Source organism: Coccidioides posadasii, chromosome 2 (genome assembly GCF_018416015.2).
Source record: "Coccidioides posadasii str. Silveira chromosome 2, complete sequence".
NCBI classification, from domain to species: domain Eukaryota; kingdom Fungi; phylum Ascomycota; class Eurotiomycetes; order Onygenales; family Onygenaceae; genus Coccidioides; species Coccidioides posadasii.
Window position 1 is genome coordinate 6,520,215 of NC_089408.1, and position 18,207 is coordinate 6,538,421.

Below are 18,207 nucleotides of genomic sequence, written 5' to 3' on the forward strand. Positions count from 1 at the left end.
CTCAACTGAGAGGACCGCCATCGAAGCTTTGACAAGCTTGCATATGGCATTTATATGTTTTCTTGGATACTGATTCAAGTCCTATACCCTGCACCCTTTCGTCTTATCTTGGATACGGCGCGAACCGGACGCGTAGACTTCGGGTATCAAGGGTATGTCTCTGAATCTATGAAGGCTGGCTTAGACCACCCAGCGAATTTTTTGCACGCGTCCAACTAACCACGCCGGAATTTATTCAGAAGCGAAAATTTGTTTGTTGACCTTCGATGTCTCCTAACGACCACACCAGCACCTCCGATGTGTTGGCTCGGAGCCAGCCATCGAGAGACTCCACCCTCTCAGACTTTGATCCTGACAACGATGTTCTGATATCAACTCAGCAATTAGCCAACGAGAACGCTCTCAAGGAAGCTGAGGACCTCGATTATGCCATCGACACCTCCGCCCTCCATAGAGCGCTACCCCATTTTACCGATGCTAGCAGTTCTGATGAATCGGAAGCCCTGTCGATCGAAATCGGCAGGGGAGGGAGAAACATCCCAAGAACTGATCATACTCATAGTTCTGTTCTATCGTTTGAGGATAGTAAATTAGCTACATCACCCGGGGCCCGGCGCGAGGACCTTCCTGAACCACAGTGCTCAAGGCCAGCATTACGGTCAATCTCTAATAGAGCTGTGATGAGGAATCAGGACAATCTTCGGAAAGATGCTCAGATTCGGCATGCAAGCCACGTGTCACAAAAAGAGAATCTTGATCCGAAGGAGCTTAAAATTCGAAGTAGAAGACAGGCAAATTCGAGCCGGCGACCCTCAAGAACTCAACGTCGCACATTGTCTGATATGCATGCAAAGGTCCTGGAGAGCTATGAAGGCTCATATCTGAGCGATGAGCGTCCTCCAACTCTCGATGGGCAGTCTAAGAATACTCGGTTCGGAAGTAAGAAAGCTCAAAAACACGTCGAAAGTATAGCCCATGCTGTCAATAACGCCGCTGGCAAACCATACCCGGGGATTGGGCAGAATGTAGCGGATTTCACGGAAGAAAACAACACAGATATGACGGGAACGAATGACGCTTTACATGAAACTGCCAATCACGAATCATTTATCCTCCCGGACATGCCAGACATGTCTGAATTGGTGTCAGGTATTTACCACGAAGGTGTGCCGGCAGGAACACGGCAAGGCCGGTCGCGAACTACTCGTTTTGCCTCTCCACCTGCTGTGACTATTTCGGCGGCCTCCCAAGAACACGTTGCTTTTGATGGTGTTCCTATCCCAGAGGATGAGAAGGCGATATTCGCATCACTTAAGTTGCTCCAGAACAAGGTTGCTTCACTAGAGAAAGAAAATTTATTAGTAGAGAACCGACTGGAGGAACTTCAGCAAGAAAATCAAGCACTTCGAGCTGAACGATCTAGCCGCAAAAAAAGGGAGGAAGGAAAGTTACATATGTATAGAAGAACGGAGGATGAGTCAGGTCGAGGTGCGGCGACATTGGCCGTTGAGAGAAATAGTAAGTTTAGTAAGGAAATCCGCCTAGCCTGGCTAACTAGATGATTTAGGGCTGGAGACGGCCAACATGGCACTTCAGAATCGCCTCGATATTGCCAACCACAAAATTGCAGGCCATGATGGAGACATGCGAAGAGTAATGAAAGAGCGCGATACTGTGATGAATAAACTCGGTGTTGCGTATCTCAGCTGCCAGGAACTTCGTTCTCAGAATGAATCACTTCGCCGAGACAATGAAGAGCTTCGGAGCCAACTCTTATTATTAACGTCGATGCCAAACGTGGACGAATCGAACCCAGATGCTCTGTCGAAAGCCAAAGCACACAAAGAAGAGACGACGTCTAGGAGCGGATCTCGAAGGAGAAGAAACTCTGAATTACTTGATCTCGAATTCCTTGATGAAGGAGATTTGGGTGTCGAAGAAGGTCCCGAGAACACTTGTAATGGACATCGAAAGCATCACAGATGTTGCCATACTCACGATCAAACCCTTGAATCGACCCAAGATGATGCCCTGAGATCGAAGCAATGTCAAAATCATTACGAAGATTTGTTTTCGCTTGACCTTTCTAAACGTTGTCGATCTAAGTCTCGGGAACGACGGCGCGGAAGCCGCTCTCAAACCGGAAAGGAAAAGAAAGAACCCAACACAAGCAAACAGCGTGTAAAGAGGGCAGTAATGGAAAATGATAGTGACCTGTCAGATGCCGAGATCACAGTAGAGTCGAAAGATCGCCGCACAGATGGGAGAAACACCCAGGATTTAACGTTCCTTAGTTTCATCGATGTAAGTGCCCCTACGAAATTTCTTTAAGGTTGTCCTTTGCCCTGTTTCGACTAACAAGAGCCTAGCGCCATGAAATTGCACTCCTTCGAAAAACGCTCGAGGAAGAGCGCATCGCACGTAAACAGCGACGTGCAAAGGAAACAGCCCGGGTTCCCTTAAAGGGTGCGGCTCGAGCCCATTTTGATCCCTTACAATTGGATAATTTGACAACAGGGTCGAACGTCCAAGAATCAAGGATAGAACCTCAAACTGGAAGGGAACCAGCAACCAATGTGAAATTGAAGATCTCTGAGCCTGACACTGCCCAGGCCCGGGATAAAATGGCGGCCCCTGAAACAGCACAAAGCACTCGCTCCATGCCCGGGCGCCGACGATCTCAGAGCAAGGCAGGCGATATGACATCCGCCATTATTCTACCAGACATCACATTGCATGGCGTTACTAGCAAGTATGAGGCGATTAAGGTTTCTGCAGCTGCGCAACGTGTTCTTGATGAAGTCGCCAGCCACGAAAAAGAAAACTGTTTCGTTTGCCATGAATCTCAAAAGCACAATCCTGCACAAGAAAGTGTGAACCTTCCACCAATCAAAGTCCCTCGGCCGATCCCAGTCTCGGAACGTCGACCTGGACCGTCTGCCTGTGGTAATGAACCGACGCTGCGTCCATCCCAGAAACCGTCCATAGCCTTAGCCTCTGTTCTCAAAGCCCTTGAGGACGAACTAGCGCATTTGAAAATGCAACTGACAGTATTTCAAACCACCTACGCCAAGCACGATCCATCACTTAATAAACGGCAGCGGAAAGCCATGTGTCAAAAAATTGCAATCCTCATGACTGAAATTGAGAAGAAATCGGATCAAATATATTCTCTCTATGATGTTCTGGAAGGACAAAAGAAACATGGCGAGGAAATGACTGAGGAAGAGGTTGAGGTCACGCTGCATTCACTCGGAATTGCAGCCCCAGTCAGCGGGCAACCAAACCTCACTGAGCGACTGGGCCAAGATTTCCAGGAAGGAAAGCATAATACAGCTCATGAGGCTAAGCTGAGCGATAGCGATGACGAGGAATTGCCTTGGGAAGGGTTTGATGACACTATAGAATCAACCTCGAAAGCTTTCTCGGCTAAAAAGCCGAGTGGATATTGATCGAAGAAATGCACGCATACACTAAGCCTTGCATATCGTTTTTGCATATCAGGATTGATAGTTCAGGACATTAGTTACCGTTGGGTTTACACTCTATCCTCGGCCCTTGCATTTAATCAACGGCTATGGAGGATTCTTCAACCCCTTGATCCACAAATCCTGTCAGCTGTAGTCTCTTGCCCTTGATTCCCGTCCTGGTTTTTGACTGGCAGGTTACCTGCACTGTGTCCCAGAATTGGTCGAGTCGGGTACGTTACATTGGTTCACCGCATTCAAATGGATGAAGACAAGGTTGCTGCGCTGGGTGTTTACTTTATCATTGCGGTACCATTTCTTCAAGCTTTTGGGTTCACCTTTGAGGCCATTGGCTTCGGCTACCCCTTTATCCCCTTTATCGCTGTATGGGAATAATTATATTACGCTTGGCTTTTTGTTGGGCTTTTATTTGTGATTGGTGATACAACTTGTATTTGACTCTTCGAGACGCTTTGGGATCGCGTCACGTCGCTGGTCAAGTGGATTCGTTCGATTTTGTTGGCTATCTTTTTTCTCCTTACGGAATACTTTCAATATAAATTCTTTTATTTTCATCTGGGACACGCGAAAACTCGGTGGTGCATCAAACCCATCTATGGTTCCAAAACTGCGCCTGGATGCTGAAAATTCGTCACTAGAGAATAATAACGCCGCACAATAACCATAATATATAGAATGATGCAAACCCAAGATTAAAAAACGTCGTCGCTGGATATTGTAGGCCTATGAATGCCCTCCTCTGCAGCTTTACCAGTTGCCAAAGCTGAATGACTTTCGGACGAGAGCGACGAGGGCCCGATTGACGCAGATGGCGGATCTTTTGCTGAGATTTCCTCCTCAATAAAGCACCCCAAACCCGCAAATGCTTCAAGAAGGGTTCTGGCGTAATATTCTTTGAGGTTATATCCTCCGGCAAGCATCCGAACATCATCCCTTATCGGGTCAAGGTACGGAGATGGATAGTGATCTTTTAGTGTGTAGTAGTCGTGATTAGTAAGAGATAATCCACCGGCGAAAGGATCGTATGGCTTCTCAGGTTCTGGAGTCTTGATTTTTCTGAGGCCTTTGATCAAGCACGGACCCGCGGCCGGGGTGGCACCAGTGTCTCCCGCAGGTGGAGCTTGAGCACCCGCCTTTCTAGATTCCGCCAGCAGGGCAGCCTGTTTGCGCTTGATGCGCTCTTCTTCGCTACGTCTAGCGGATGATTTCTTCAATAAGCCTCCATGTTTGGCTTCGCGCGCGATTGCCTCTGCGTCCTCGGGGGTGCCAGTGGCGAGGCGTGTGATGATCTCTTGTCGTCCTGCAAGTTTGGCTCGCCGTGCTTCATCGTAGTCCTGCCTTGCGGCTTGACGGCGTTGTCGAAAAGCTTCTTGCTCGAGGGTTTGCTGTTGAAGGAGAAAAGCGGATTCTTGAGATTCGAGAGTCTTGTTGTGACGGATTGAAGCGGCATTTTGGGCAGCGTATTCAGCAAGTTGAGCTTCTGTCTTTGCGACGTCTGTACCGTAGACGAGGTTGGTTATGATCTCCTCACGCTGCTCAAGGAAGTCATCCCAGGCGCGTTTACTATCGAACTCCTCCTCGCGGCGGTTTAAGCTAGATAAAGTGATGGTTAGCTATCCTGTCCTTATGGCTTTGTGCGTCAGACAACAGAAGCGCTTTTTTCTCCGTACATTCCCATCACCCTCTTTCTTATATCAACCTCCCGCTCGACACCTATATCTTCAAATGTCTGCTTTCGAAACCGATTTTTGCGAAGGGTCTTATGGCATCCCGCTACGGGACACGGTGCAGGGCCGGCGGAGAATATTCGATCCACGCATGACTCGCACATCTTATGGTAGCATTCCGGATTGATGAGAAACAGCATGTCCGGGTTGAGATAACGTGAGGACTTGCAGACGGGACATACTTCTAAAAGTACGCGAAGGGTTAGCTAGAGAGCAGACGGCCAGCCTGCCGGGTAAAAGCATACCGTCGTCTTCGCCATGGCGGCTGGCGCCATTCAGTTGGGAAGGCATCTCTTGGAAATGAGGCAGTTCGTCTTTGGCCTCGCGACTGGGCAGACGCGGTTGAAAAGTGGTGAAGCTCAAGGCATCCCGCCGGCACTGGTGGATAAATGGTCTGCCATTTAGCTAGCTTAATGCCCGCCGAGTTGATAATCCCACCCCTTTTAACAAGAGCTCAGAGTAGAAAGCCAATCCCGGCAGTCCTTTTCACCAGCTCCAAGTCCGCCGTGCTTGGCAGCGGTGGAAGTGAGGTGCAGTCGGGCCGATGTATCACGTGACATAACTAGTGGAACCTTCTCAACTGCCCTTTGGGAACAGTCCCGCTTCGTCTCGCATCCGCCGAACGGGATCGCCTGTTTTCGGATTCACGATTGCATCTCCATACCAGTGACATTGGAAGAGTGATGGAGCCTCGATATTACGGAGTACATGTGCCTGCGTCGATCGGAGCTGCGGATATAAGTGCCACTTTTTTGACGTGTCCTTGCGTCCCTTATCGCACCATGTGCCTTAATGCTTGACGTGGATCCTTCGTGGCCAGTGTGTGCCGGAATAAATCGAGTTTGGCGTGTTTCCCAGGGTTGCTCAAGCCGGACTACTTCGCGTATAACATCCATATCGTTCTCCTTCCCCCAGTTACCACTTACACTAGACGTTTTCTCCGGGTTGAAGGAGCTGGAGCCAGGTTATTCAATGGTGGAATACAGTCACTCGAAAGGAATGGTGCTAGCCACTAGGTACGGCCCCAAGGCTGAACCTTGGGGCCGATCTCCAATATCAGCTGTGGGACCTTATCATTGACAAGTGGTCTGGGAAGGCAGTAAAGTCAAAAGGGTTCTTCTAACTCACGGCTACGTTCATAGACCATCGTCTACGTGGAAGGCCTTGTGTTTACTTCCAATTGTTATCTTATTCAACTAGTTTCTGAATCAGCCATCCAGGACTTCTATTTCATGTTACACGCCATTAATGCATTGAGGAATTCTAGGTGACTGCGGGGCTCACTGAAGCTATTCGCCCAGCTCCAGGGTGTATTCGAGATTGGTGTGTTATTCAGGAACGGGCAGCAGCTCAAATCGCAACTATATCAAGTGCCAAGAGGCAGAGAAACCCTATCTCGAGGGGGACCAGCGAAAAATCCCCCTTTCTTCCATTCTTTACAGGTGGAAATTGGTGGAAATTACCCACCACGTGAAGTTAAACTTTCGAGTACGCCCCTCCTATGACGCAGCCCTAAACCTGAAAGTTGGCCGATAAAAAAGTCAATGGCCATCCGCGTGCTGATCCTTTTTGTTCGGCTTGGGGGCCCTCGAATTTCTGCCATCGAATGCCTCCTCTTCAAGTTCATTTCGACCAGATGCCATCAGAATGGATCCGGTGGCAGGAGCAACTCCAGTAATTGGCATCGAAGCCCTTCGCACCCTTGATGACTGGCTCGAGACAGAAGACATCGCCAAAGCATGGTACGGTGCAGATTGCAATACCTTCTGCGAACTTTCCGTTTCCAGAAGCACAGGAGAAGAAAAACCCAGGTTGGCTAAAGTTTTTGCCATTGACAATGAGCGGTGGCCCGATGTTATCAGAATTTCTCTCGAAAAGGCCCAGAATTGGTGGAGAGCCCATTCCAGTGGACAATGTTGCTGGTTACCGGTCTACAGATCACTTTCTCAGCAAATGCCCGGTGCCTTCATCAAGGGAGTAACAGACGGGATATCCTGTATTGGGATAGCAAATTCGCTGCCGGCAGCTCGAATGGACTTTTGGGGATTGGTGGTTTTGGGCTACGCAAACGGCGGCATTCCTCGAGTCGTACGAGACAGCGCCATGGCATCCTACAGGGCAACCTTCGACTGCAGGAATTTCACCTTGGTCATTTGGCAGAATTCTCTAAACTCCACGGCTGTCGCCCACATCATACCGAAAAGGCATACCTCGTTCGACCGGCATAGTTTAGATAGCAAGAAATGGCAGTTGCTACTGAACACCGGCACTACAGTGATCCAGCATGAGGATCCACTCACTCGGTGGATTGAGCAGGATGCTCCTAAGCCACCCTACGAGTTGCTCGGTAAAGATTGGGACCAAAATATTCAATGCACCATCTTTGATTATCGGTTTATTAAATATATGAAGGATAAACTGCGCCAAAGTATTTACTATGCTCATGGTGCATGGAGAGATGTTCAATCCCGATATCTGGATGACCTCTTTATTCAAAACCAAGCTTCACAATTCAGCAAAAATCTCCTCAAATCCAAAGTGATCTTGGATCTGGAGACCTGGAATTCTTTCTGTGAGGAAATGGTTTCGAAGGAAGACGTTCTTCATTATTCTCAGAGGCAGTTACACCAACTCCAGGGTGAAGTTGAAAGAGGGAACATCAAGCTGAATAATCTCCTTCAATGGCACAAGAACATTTTCGCCTTTCACAAGCTCCTAATTATGTCGCACCAAATACCTGAAGAGCTGGAGACCCGAGGGATGGGGAGAATGGTACTTCTAGCCGGCTCTTCGCACGGAATTTTAGAATGAGACGAATCGACATATAACTGCACAAGACCTTGATTTCGCGTTACTACTTTCATTTCGGCATATGTATGTACATTGTCCGTTAGCAGGCCATTCCATCGGCATGGGAACGAACAGGTTTTAAAACAAGAATTCGGTATTTCCCACTTCTATTCAAGATACTGCGCGGGGCAAACGCATTATCAAAATATCCAATCCGAGGCCGTGCTGATCTACAGTTACGGGCCAATAAGCGCGTTCGCAAATCAAGGGCAATGAATGACACCACCGTCATGTGTATGACAACCCTGAAACGATGGTGTTTAGCGCTTCATTCCTAAACTAGGGGGGTGCAATACTAACAGGTGGCACAGCGGCTGTCGTTGTCGCTGGAGGTTGCGAGGTAGTACTTGGCTTTGGGGAAGGAGTCCCTGCACATCCAATTCCCGGAACGGCTATGTCAAAACCATACACGTCCGCAGCGAAATATTGGAGGGCATTGCTATCACGGACGGCAAAAGAAGAGTTATGGGCTCCGAGCTCGAGCACATCCTCGTATGAATCGCTGAAATGTTCGATATGGCCCTCTCCGATTGCAGGGAGATGGTACAGCCGGTGCAGCAGGTCGGTACCGAAGTATGTATTGAGAGGTGAACCGGCAACGGTGTAACCTCTTGTACAGAAGTGCTCAAGGAATAGCCGAGTTGTATATGACAGCGGGCAGATCACGGTTTCACCGGTAGCGTTAGACCCCCGCCAATGACCACCCCATTCTTTGAAGCATGTGAATTCAGTTTTCATTCATTCCGTGAAATGGAGTTCTCGGGCGAATGTACTTACTTGGTAATTTGCAATTACCGTCGGGATTGTCGCAGCGGAATAGAGTTTTCGCCCTATCGGCATTGACGATTCTGTCCAAGTTGCCAATAACTTCTCCTGAGGGAGCATTACCGAAGTATTTCCGGTATATGGAAGAGCTATTGCTGAAGCGGAGAACGTGCTTTTTTGCGTGGTTGGCTAGGGTGATGGCGTCTTGAAGTCCTCTCTCGATCAACCGCCTTTCAGTGACGTTGCAGGAATCATGGATAGGGTATTGAGTGACTGCGCCATGATCCCATGCAGGGAGATCATTACCAGGGTAAGAATTTCGCCCTGCGAGGGGAGCAGCAAGAAGGGGGCTGACAACGGCCAAAAGGGAAACGAGATATAGTTGCATTTTGGAAAGCAAGGTCAAGGTCCCTGTTTCGATTGTGACTGGGGGGAAGAACTTGGGCCTGGGTAGCTATTTAACGCATGTAAGTTTCCATCCACGCAAGGAGGATACAAAGATGCATCCAGCCAAACTCTCTCTGGCCAACTCGCTCTGCACTGGCAGAGTTGGCCTTACACGCGCAAGGTTCTCAAATTGCACCGAACTGGTCAATTAGCCCAGTGTGTCCGGGTGCCGCATCTCGGGATGCTCCACAGTGAGCCGGCCCATATCTCCTGGGCTTGACGGCCTTCCCGTGGTCACGATGCCGGCGCGGTCCCATCCCTTCCCCCGATTGCCACCATTGATGATGCGAGGTGGCCTGCGTGGCTGAGTCAGCACCCCAAGGTTCTTGATTGTCCAACTTTAATTCGACGTTCACACCGGACGACGTCCATCCCATCCGCCTTCGTGATGTCAGGTGTTTCTGGCGGGCTGGCAGCTCGCTTACTGGAGCGATGGGGTTCGTTCTCTCTCCGAGCCCGTGCCCGTGCCCATCTTGATGCTTCGTTTCCCGGCAATCGCGTCCCTTTTGCCTGGCTGTCAGACGTTGCCAAGCCCAAATGGAGCTTCGCGCCAACAACGCTGTCTCCGAAGGTCCTCAGCAACCCGAATCCCGCTTCTCTCCCTTTTGGCGCTGCCTTGCCGAGTGGCTTCGGAGAAAAGACCACGTTCTTCTCAGTCAGCCTGGCTCGTGTCCACAGCGGCGTCGGCTAATGTTCCGGTGACTTTCCACCAAAGTCCTCACATATGGATGCTTTAATTGGACGAGCAAGGTCTCAGCCAACTTGGCGGTAACATCCCGTTTTAATGTCTCTCAGGGTGGGATATGGCACTCCTTTGTATCTTGGCGATATATTTAATTTTTCCATCCGCGCTGTTGGATGCAGAGCGTTTGCCTATTCTGGCGTTCTTCGGAGATCTTTCATTTCAAATACGACTCCATCTTGAGCAGGATTCTCTCGTATTGCAGCGAGAGCATTGGTGGTTATTAGTTTTTTTCTTTTTTGAATGAGAACCTTTGCCCGCGCGGCCCGACTTACCATTCGTATTTGAAGGCTGAGGATCTTCCCCCAGTACTCTGTATAGTCCATTCCCATTCGCAATACTTTCCTGTTTCAAGCTCGTTGACCAGATATTTCTGTCTGGCTGTGCTTACGACATGTTTTCGAGAATCTTTTCCAGCATGTCTGGTTGGACTCAGATTTGTCTTATTACATCACTGCTAGCTCCGCAACTATACGCACAAAGCCTTTCTAATTGCCATCGCCACGGCTCAACTGAGTAAGTGACCAGCCTTGAGAATCGAGAGACTTCATTAACACATTTTTCCAGATATTGCTACGGCCCTGATGGCCAAGAGACTCCTGTCACGACACATCTTTCGGCTCCTTCAACCGCACCAAATGCTGCAAGCGCAACTCCAACCGCTACAAATGCGGCTCAGACAACAGCCATCACGGGCTGCCATCTGCACGCCACCAAGACGTATGTAGTCCTTGTGCGAAATCACCGAAACTCCTTCTCACATATAGACAGTTTTTGTATCGCCGGAGACGGCAAAGAGGTTCAGGTAACGGGGCCGGCAGGGCCCAATACTACGCCACCTACTCAATATACCGATTGTCATCGACATGGATCTAAGTTGTACGTGATTCTCGAAACTTCACCTTTATCAATCCCACTACGGACGTCGAACAAGGATGCTGATTTCAATCCTAGGTACTGCGTAGGCCCTAACAATGAAGAAGTCGAGGTCTTGGCAGCAGAAGCCTCAAGTCCTACAGGAGGGCACGACGGCCACAACCATGGCAATGATCATGACCAGCAGGAGCTCGATTGCCACTTTCATGCAGGTGTAGAGTATGTTTTCTGAAATGACCTCTCCCACCAGCATAGTCGCTAACCGAACAAGACATTGTGTCCCAAAAGGTGGATCGGCAAACGAGCCGCAATTAGTTTGTGACAGGATCGACCGCAATTACAACGTTCCTTACCGTATTGGTTCGCTTTTCGCTATTTTGATCACCAGCGGTATCGCCGTTTTCGCCCCCGTACTTTGGAAGCGGTTTTCTCCTTCGACGGCAAGCGCATCGGCGTTTCTTATCATCAAGCAGTTCGGTACCGGTGTTATGGTTGCTACTGCCTTCATTCATGTTAGTTATCCACTTCCAGATCCCTTGAGTGTCTACATCTAATGCCATCATTAGCTTTTGACCCATGCGCAGCTTACGTTCGCGAACAGGTGTCTCGGACGCCTTCAATACGAAGCCACGGCTACCGCCATCATGATGGCGGGTCTGTTCTTAACTTTCTTGTTGGAGTACTTTGGCCATAGAGTGATGGCTTCGAGGATTCGTCCAGAGTCTGACCGGGAGGGCTCGGTATCTAGCTCAACACAGCAGGCAAACCAAAAGGATTCATCAACAACGTGTGCCGTTGCTCCCGAGATGTCCCATCAGCATGCACCACGAAGCGATAAACTGAGTGTCATTCTTATGGAAGCTGGAATTGTTTTCCATTCTATTAGTAAGTTTAACATCCAGGATAAGCGGCCCTCGTTTAGCAGAGGATAAATCTGACTCTGTATAGTTCTCGGTCTCACTCTCGTTGTTGCTGGAGATTCGGCATACACACCTCTGTTTATTGTGATTATATTTCACCAAATGTTCGAAGGCTTGGCCCTTGGGTCCAGAATCGCCGACCTTGCCAAGATGGCGACCGGTATGAAACTCATCATGGCAACTATATTTACACTCATCACTCCAATTGGTATGGCTATCGGACTTGGCGTCCGCAAGACGTTCAACGGAAACGATAGAAGCACCATTATTGCGATTGGAACTCTCGACTCTTTCTCTGCAGGCATTTTGACGTGGGCATCCCTTGTAAATATGTGGGGTCATGATTGGATTTATGGGGAATTTAGACAGACTGGCGTTATGAAAACCTGTCTTGGAATGCTTTCTCTGCTTCTGGGTATGATTGCAATGGCTGTGCTAGGAAAATGGGCATAATGTTTATGTGAGATATTTGCTTCTTTTTTTTTTTTTTTTTTTTTTTGGTAGTGGCGGAGGATTTTATGGGATTCAAACTGCATTTCGAGCCTTTTAGACTTTTTATCTTTTCACTCTCTCTCATGTCTTCCACACTCTCATTTTAATATCACATGATAGTTATTTTAGTTCACAGTGAACTTGATCATTATTCACATGCTAAATCAAACACCAGTTAAAATTTCTTAATTTCAACCTTCATGCTCTGTACATTCGTCTATCCACAAATCATGAGTGCAAAAGCTTGCCAGTGTTTGATATGTCACATGAATAAGTTGTTAAGTTCGACTCTGTAGGGAGTACTCTGTACAAACTAAATAACTACCTAACTTAGTTAGTTAACTAGTTAATTAGTTTAGTTAGTTAACTACAGTAAAGCCTCTATATAATGAATCAATTTTGGAAGCCTTTTCAGTTCGTTATATAGAGGGATCCGTTATATAGAGCTAGCATACAAAATATGCTCTAATATCCAGCTGCTGCTGATTTTCAAGCCTCCGAGCCCCTAATCTTCTCTCATAATAATTTAACTGTTGAATTAGCTCTGTATCTCCCTTATCCTGCTGCTCTTCATACAAGCAAAGCTTTTTCACCATGTCATCAAAACCATGTTGGAGAGGGAAGGATTAAGAGTCTTGTGGGAGTGTAATTTCTTCTTCTGCTCAATCAAAATTGTGGTTTGGTGGGGCATTTTGGTCTTTTTTGGCTTTTTTATAAGATATATTAAGAAATCTTGAGAGATATTCAACGAATCTCGTAGTATACAGGTTAACAATTATTTTGTATGGAGATTTAATTTTGGAAGAGATTTTCGTCCGTTTTGTAGAGGATTCATTATGTAAAGTGATCGTTATATAACATATTCCACAACCGAGCGGGACAACAAGCAAGCAGGACACCAAAATACACATACAAATCTCAACTTTTTGCTCTCTTATATCTCAACAACATTGTTGAATGTACGGAGTAGACTAGAATTTAGATGTAGAGTACGGAATACTGTAACTAGTTAGGTTCTTGGCTTTGTTATATAATCAGCTCTCTTGATTATGTAACTAGTTGGATCCAAAGCGCGGTCTTCGAGCACTCCAGCAACTCAGCGTTTTTTCTCTTCAAGCTCCAAGTCGTGAGCTCGGGCTAAACAAGTACGATGTCTACATCAGAAGATATTCTCTCAAGTCTTGAGCGCCAACGTGTGGAGTTGGAGCATCAAATTTCCGATCTCCAGCAATCTCTGTACAAATGGCGTGTCTGGGATGCAGAATTCGACGGCTTAAAGGAAGAGTTATCCGCTCTCGATGATAACAGCTCAAAGGAAGATATTCTTTGCACTGCAAAGGATTATGGCGGATTGCTCGTCACTGAAAATGAGATCAAGAATTTGCTAGGCGAATCGCAGGGCGTGAATCGGAACCGACGGCAGGTCATCGAGGTGATTGAACGCCGTGTTGATTATGTACGAGATAATATCAGGACGTTGGAAAAGAGAATTAAGGTGGCTGAGAAAAAGTTACTGAAGATGGTGGTCGTTGAACAACCTGGTGGGGATCTTAATGAAGAAGGACTACCGATGACGGATATTGTGGAAGAGCTTGACGACGCAGGGAGGGTGATATCAGGTTCTACGACTACACCCGGAAGGTCAGCGGAGGAAATCTTAGAGGTTCTTAAAAGGGCAGGTGTGAAAGATATACCGGAGGGCAACGTGGAAGATTCAAAGGCGATATCGGAAGCGGAAAGCAAAGGAGATCCTAATCCCATGGGCGTGGACGCGGGCCTCACGACGGATTCAAAAGTGACCGATGCAAATGAAAGTACTGGACGGTTTGAACACTGTTTGGCTGATGGTGACGTGGCAAGTGGTTCGGTCTCCAACATTCCGACAGTTGGCTCGACTGTGAGTAGCCAATCTGTGTCTGAGCGAATGGACAGGGAAGGTGATATTCAAATGCCAGAGTTAGACGAATCTCCTGAAGACGCTGCATTGCGTAGAGAGATTCTCCAATATGGTCTTGAAGAAGTTGGAGCTGTGGTTGCGGAACTCGAAATAGACAAATCTGGCAGTGAGTTTTCCATATCCGACGAAGAATACGATGACTATATCATGAGTGATGAGTATGAAGAGGAGGATGAATATGGTCGGGCCACAAGGCGGGTTCTTTCCGATGAATATCACAGGCAAATGCGAGACCTCGAAAAGAAACTAAATGCCAAGAGTTTGCACAATATTGGTCCTGACACCAGTATCCTACCTCCTGAAGTTAGACGGGGTCTGGAAGAACCTGACTTGAAGCCTGCAATATCTGGGAAAAATGAAGACAAACTGGCAAAGAAAAAAAAGGTTGCCTTTGCAGACGAGCTAGATATTGCACCAGATCCATCTACTCTCGCTCCAGCTGGCAACTCACCCGAAAGTCCTAGGAAGCCGAAGGCTTCTGAAACTCCAGCTATCCATGATGTAGTAATGGAACATTCTAGCGCACCGAATAACACTGCTATTTTCGAGTCGAAGCCAAGGAAAAAGGCATCGCGCTTCAAAATCGCTCGGGCAGGTGAAGGACATGTTCGGCCGGAACCCGTCTCTGTGCCTCTCACCACAAATTCGCAAACTTCACGCCCATTATTCCGCTCGAAAGCTCCTCCAGTCACGCCAACACTTTTCCCAGCTACGACTTCGGATCCAAAACCTTTTTCTCAGCCAATTGAAGACCCAGATACCGATTTTTCCAGATCAAGCACGATCGCCGATAATCTCATTGAACGTGAAGTCAATGACACTTCAGCTCTCCCTCCAGATCCTGAGGACTTCGACGAGGCCTTTCTCAAGCGGCAGATTGCAACGGAATTTTACAATCTTCGAAACAGGAAAATCCAGCAGGAGGGCGGATTCATGCGAGAAGAAGACGAACCTCAAATCATTCCTCTTGATGCCGAGTCAAATTCTAATAAACCGCGCATGAGTCGTTTTAAATCTGCCAGAGTGAAAGGGAATTCGGGGAGTTAACGTGGTATGTACTCTGCATCAGCATTACGTCATGCACATAAATCAGATGCATTCAAATTACAAAAATCTATTCGATAAATATTCTCTCCGTACTCCGTACCCACCAACCTATTCCCTTTAGATCTTCATGTTGCTTTTTCTTTTTATCCCAGAGCATATCTCGAAAGGTATGTCTTTGAAAGCCAAGCTTGGAATTGTCAGAGGAGTAAGTTGTTTATCACTGTCTCACCACATTTGATTAATCAACTTGGTTTGCCTCACATTTCAGCTGGTCCCAAGGATATCTGTTGATGGACCATGTTGAATACATTGACGTTCCAAAATCAACTTAAAAAACACCTCACATAATATAGGTGCTTCTTTAAGGGTGAGGTCTCTGACCACCTTTCCCCCGCTATCCCCCGAAGTCTTCTGAGAAGGCATCGGATGTGATGTGACCATGGGATTGTGGTTACGTTTCCCTCACTACACCCCATGCAAGTCAATTATCTCCGCCATAGGAATATAAACCTGAACCTTTATATGCGTACTTTAATTTTGTTACAATACATCATAGCTACAAACATTCGTAAAAATCATAAGCAAAATCAGGGCCTCTCTTTATCGAACTTACAAGCCAACATCAACCCCCGTTAGGTCATCATAGGTTTAGTGGGAAGTGTTGAAACTTACTCGCTCTAAGACAAAAAAAGTCCAAACGCAAAGCAAAAGCGGTAACGATCAAATGTATCACCAAAGTTGAAACATGAATCCAGGTCCTGGTGGTCCCTAAATCTGATATAGTAAGAAGAAGAAGTGGGTAAAATATCCAAGTGTTCACTGCCAGAGGTGAACAAGGCCGGGTGATAGAGAGGATTTTGAGGAAAGCAAGTGTGATGGCAACATAATGGCCATTTATTCGGTGTCTAATGAGACTATAAAAAGAAAATCGTCGTGGAGGGGGCATGAGGAGATGGTTAGCTGCAGGTATCCGCTGGTGGCCTGGATGTAGAATGGAATGATCGGCGTCCGTAGGAGAGTGGATGAGTAGGGTATTTTCGGATGGCCGGATCTCTTCTCCCATTTCGGGAATTGGTTCAGAGGTGCGTCTAATGTCGATTGTTTTGTTGGTTCCGTAGCCATGCGCGTGACGGCTTGGGGTGATTCCGGTACCTAGTCCATTACTCGGACTTCGCATTTCTGATGCAGGGTTCGGCGATTCAACGGGGAGGGCAAGTGATTTCGAACGTCTTTCTGCCGAACGGCCGTTTCTATGGTACCTGTGGCTATCGGAAGCACCTACACCAGTTTGTATTCCACTTAAAACATCTGCAGCGGTTGGGCGTTCATTAGGGTCAACGGAAAGCATCCTTTTCAAAAAGCTATAAAGCTTTTCCGGGAGTTCTGGTCTAAGGCGTCTTGCGTCATCAAATCCAGCCCACTGGCTTATTTCAGTGCGCAATTCATCTAAGTCCTCTTTGTCTTCATCAATGACATCGGCATTCCGATAAGGAAGTTCTGCAAAACAAAGAAAGTAGAGAATCATCCCCAGAGAAAACACGTCAGATTTGAACGTGAAATTTCCAAAAGGACCGTTGGGGGAGAGACGTCGTAGCACTTCGGGTGCGCAGTAGGAAATGGTTCCTGTACTGCCAGTAGAATTTCGAATAGTGTTTTCCGACTGGACTTCCCCAAAATCACTGACCAAAACTCGGAGCTCGCGCCCAGTTTCATGGAGTAGGCAGTTGCTCGGTTTCAAATCACGATGAATGTAACCATTTTCATGTAGGTACTTCAGGCCTGAAGTTATGTCCCTGAAAAAAGAATAGATCTCCTCAAACTGAAGCTTGACCGGACCGCCGAAGCTAGGGACTTCGGGCTCACCTTTGGATCTTCGGCGCAAGCGCTCTTTCAGTTGCTGTGGGGTTACGGCCGACTGAACCGAGCCGCAGACATACTTTTGCAAATCTCCGGCGTTGCAGTACTGCTGTAATATAAAGGCACATGGCACGCTTGGACCAAAATTGCTCAGTTTCGCATTTTCAAGCCACACATGCCGGTATGGCACCAAGTTTTGATGCGACAGACCCTGGAGCAGCTGAACTTCAATTAATACCTTCTTTAGCCACTCATGGTCATCTCCTACTGGAACACGTTTGCAGGCAAATTGGCCCAGTGGAACACCATCGAGGACGTGCTTAACGAGTAGTACAACACCCTTTCCGCCTCTACCGAGCACGCCTTCTTCGACAAAAAACCGCTTAAAATATCCCTGACTGAATGCGGTGGAAGAGATGCCAGGAGACGCCGGAGCTGTGGTATCATCACTGTACGAAGAGCCTAGGGGTGAACCCTCGAGCGGTATCGGTTGTACTAATCGCCTTCGGGGAGACGGGGGTCCAGATCGTTCGGAGGTGCCTGGTAGCGTCGCATCAAGCATACGAAAATACTCAGGGTTAACGAACCCATGCTGAGCAGCTGGAGTGTGCCCTCGTTCTCTGTTAGTGTGGTTTCCATCTCGCAGCCGCTGGTGACAGTAGGGACATTCTGGCGGTTCTATGTTCGTTGGTGCATTATCGGCGCTCTGGAGGACTAGCTGCTTGGAGGCACGGTCGAAGACTACCACTGCATCATTATGACGACTGCAGGTCATCAACATCAGCAAAAGAATCTGCTTCTCAACTTCTTCTCATTACCTCGGTTGAGGCGTCCTTACAGAACGACGTCACGACTGGAGGCGTATGGAACAATTGACATGCTCCGCTCGTCTCGATCAGACATTGTGTAACAACCGCCCAGTCGCTGAAGGCCGGGAGCAAAGATAGAGATGAGGTATCATTTCCACTGTAAGGGGCCAAGGCAGTATTTGCCAGCTTCTCCTTGTGGAGTGGCAATTAGGTCTTTGAAGCTGGGTGGT

At 47.8% G+C, this 18,207-nt stretch overlaps 7 protein-coding genes across 7 annotated transcripts; 4 read left to right on the forward strand and 3 right to left on the reverse strand.

Moving 5' to 3' along the window:
- Positions 1-266: 266 nt before the first annotated feature.
- Positions 267-3,497, forward strand: D8B26_004542 (uncharacterized protein; the record flags this gene model as incomplete). Its single annotated transcript, XM_003070322.2, has 3 exons — positions 267-1,518; positions 1,568-2,304; positions 2,370-3,497. The coding sequence occupies 3 exons, from the start codon at positions 267-269 to the stop codon at positions 3,450-3,452; spliced, it is 3,072 nt and encodes a 1,023-aa protein (XP_003070368.2). The 3' UTR covers positions 3,453-3,497.
- A 484-nt stretch (positions 3,498-3,981) lies between these two features.
- Positions 3,982-5,703, reverse strand: TFB3 (TFIIH/NER complex subunit). The gene is made up of 3 exons (XM_003070323.2): positions 5,461-5,703; positions 5,159-5,399; positions 3,982-5,081 (listed from the first exon to the last, which is right to left on the reverse strand). The coding sequence occupies exons 1-3, from the start codon at positions 5,504-5,506 to the stop codon at positions 4,181-4,183; spliced, it is 1,188 nt and encodes a 395-aa protein (XP_003070369.2). The 5' UTR covers positions 5,507-5,703; the 3' UTR covers positions 3,982-4,180.
- Positions 5,704-6,756: 1,053 nt separating this feature from the next.
- On the forward strand, positions 6,757-8,224 carry D8B26_004544 (uncharacterized protein). Its single transcript, XM_003070324.2, has one exon. It carries the CDS (start codon positions 6,863-6,865, stop codon positions 8,024-8,026), a length of 1,164 nt encoding a protein of 387 aa, XP_003070370.1. The 5' UTR covers positions 6,757-6,862; the 3' UTR covers positions 8,027-8,224.
- Positions 8,225-8,268: 44 nt separating this feature from the next.
- D8B26_004545 (uncharacterized protein) lies at positions 8,269-9,396 on the reverse strand (the record flags this gene model as incomplete). The annotated part of the gene is made up of 3 exons (XM_003070325.2): positions 8,843-9,396; positions 8,366-8,775; positions 8,269-8,310 (listed from the first exon to the last, which is right to left on the reverse strand). The coding sequence occupies exons 1-3, from the start codon at positions 9,216-9,218 to the stop codon at positions 8,269-8,271; spliced, it is 828 nt and encodes a 275-aa protein (XP_003070371.1). The 5' UTR covers positions 9,219-9,396.
- A 1,041-nt stretch (positions 9,397-10,437) lies between these two features.
- Positions 10,438-12,407, forward strand: D8B26_004546 (uncharacterized protein; the record flags this gene model as incomplete). Its single annotated transcript, XM_066124524.1, has 7 exons — positions 10,438-10,535; positions 10,587-10,739; positions 10,791-10,898; positions 10,974-11,114; positions 11,167-11,407; positions 11,462-11,780; positions 11,844-12,407. The coding sequence occupies 7 exons, from the start codon at positions 10,438-10,440 to the stop codon at positions 12,266-12,268; spliced, it is 1,485 nt and encodes a 494-aa protein (XP_065980605.1). The 3' UTR covers positions 12,269-12,407.
- A 1,033-nt stretch (positions 12,408-13,440) lies between these two features.
- Positions 13,441-15,359, forward strand: D8B26_004547 (uncharacterized protein). The gene has a single exon (XM_003070327.2). The coding sequence runs from the start codon at positions 13,458-13,460 to the stop codon at positions 15,309-15,311; it is 1,854 nt and encodes a 617-aa protein (XP_003070373.2). The 5' UTR covers positions 13,441-13,457; the 3' UTR covers positions 15,312-15,359.
- Positions 15,360-15,834: 475 nt separating this feature from the next.
- IKS1 (putative serine/threonine-protein kinase iks1) lies at positions 15,835-18,172 on the reverse strand. The gene is made up of 2 exons (XM_003070328.2): positions 18,007-18,172; positions 15,835-17,932 (listed from the first exon to the last, which is right to left on the reverse strand). Exons 1-2 carry the CDS (start codon positions 18,069-18,071, stop codon positions 15,952-15,954), a joined length of 2,046 nt encoding a protein of 681 aa, XP_003070374.2. The 5' UTR covers positions 18,072-18,172; the 3' UTR covers positions 15,835-15,951.
- Between the last annotated feature and the right edge of the window lie 35 nt (positions 18,173-18,207).

What these genes read in the sequence shown, in the direction of transcription:
- TFB3 (XM_003070323.2), bottom strand. Translation starts at nt 5,506, where the DNA reads ATGCCTTCCCAACTGAATGGCGCCAGCCGCCATGGCGAAGACGACG. An exon ending in CCGCCATGGCGAAGACGACG is followed by an intron (nt 5,400 to 5,460) that starts GTATGCTTTTAC and finishes GCGTACTTTTAG; the next exon opens with AAGTATGTCCCGTCTGCAAG. An exon ending in AGAAAGAGGGTGATGGGAAT is followed by an intron (nt 5,082 to 5,158) that starts GTACGGAGAAAA and finishes CACTTTATCTAG; the next exon opens with CTTAAACCGCCGCGAGGAGG.
- D8B26_004544 (XM_003070324.2), top strand. Translation starts at nt 6,863, where the DNA reads ATGGATCCGGTGGCAGGAGCAACTCCAGTAATTGGCATCGAAGCCCTT.
- D8B26_004547 (XM_003070327.2), top strand. Translation starts at nt 13,458, where the DNA reads ATGTCTACATCAGAAGATATTCTCTCAAGTCTTGAGCGCCAACGTGTG.
- IKS1 (XM_003070328.2), bottom strand. Translation starts at nt 18,071, where the DNA reads ATGTCTGATCGAGACGAGCGGAGCATGTCAATTGTTCCATACGCCTCC. An exon ending in TCCAGTCGTGACGTCGTTCT is followed by an intron (nt 17,933 to 18,006) that starts GTAAGGACGCCT and finishes GATGACCTGCAG; the next exon opens with TCGTCATAATGATGCAGTGG.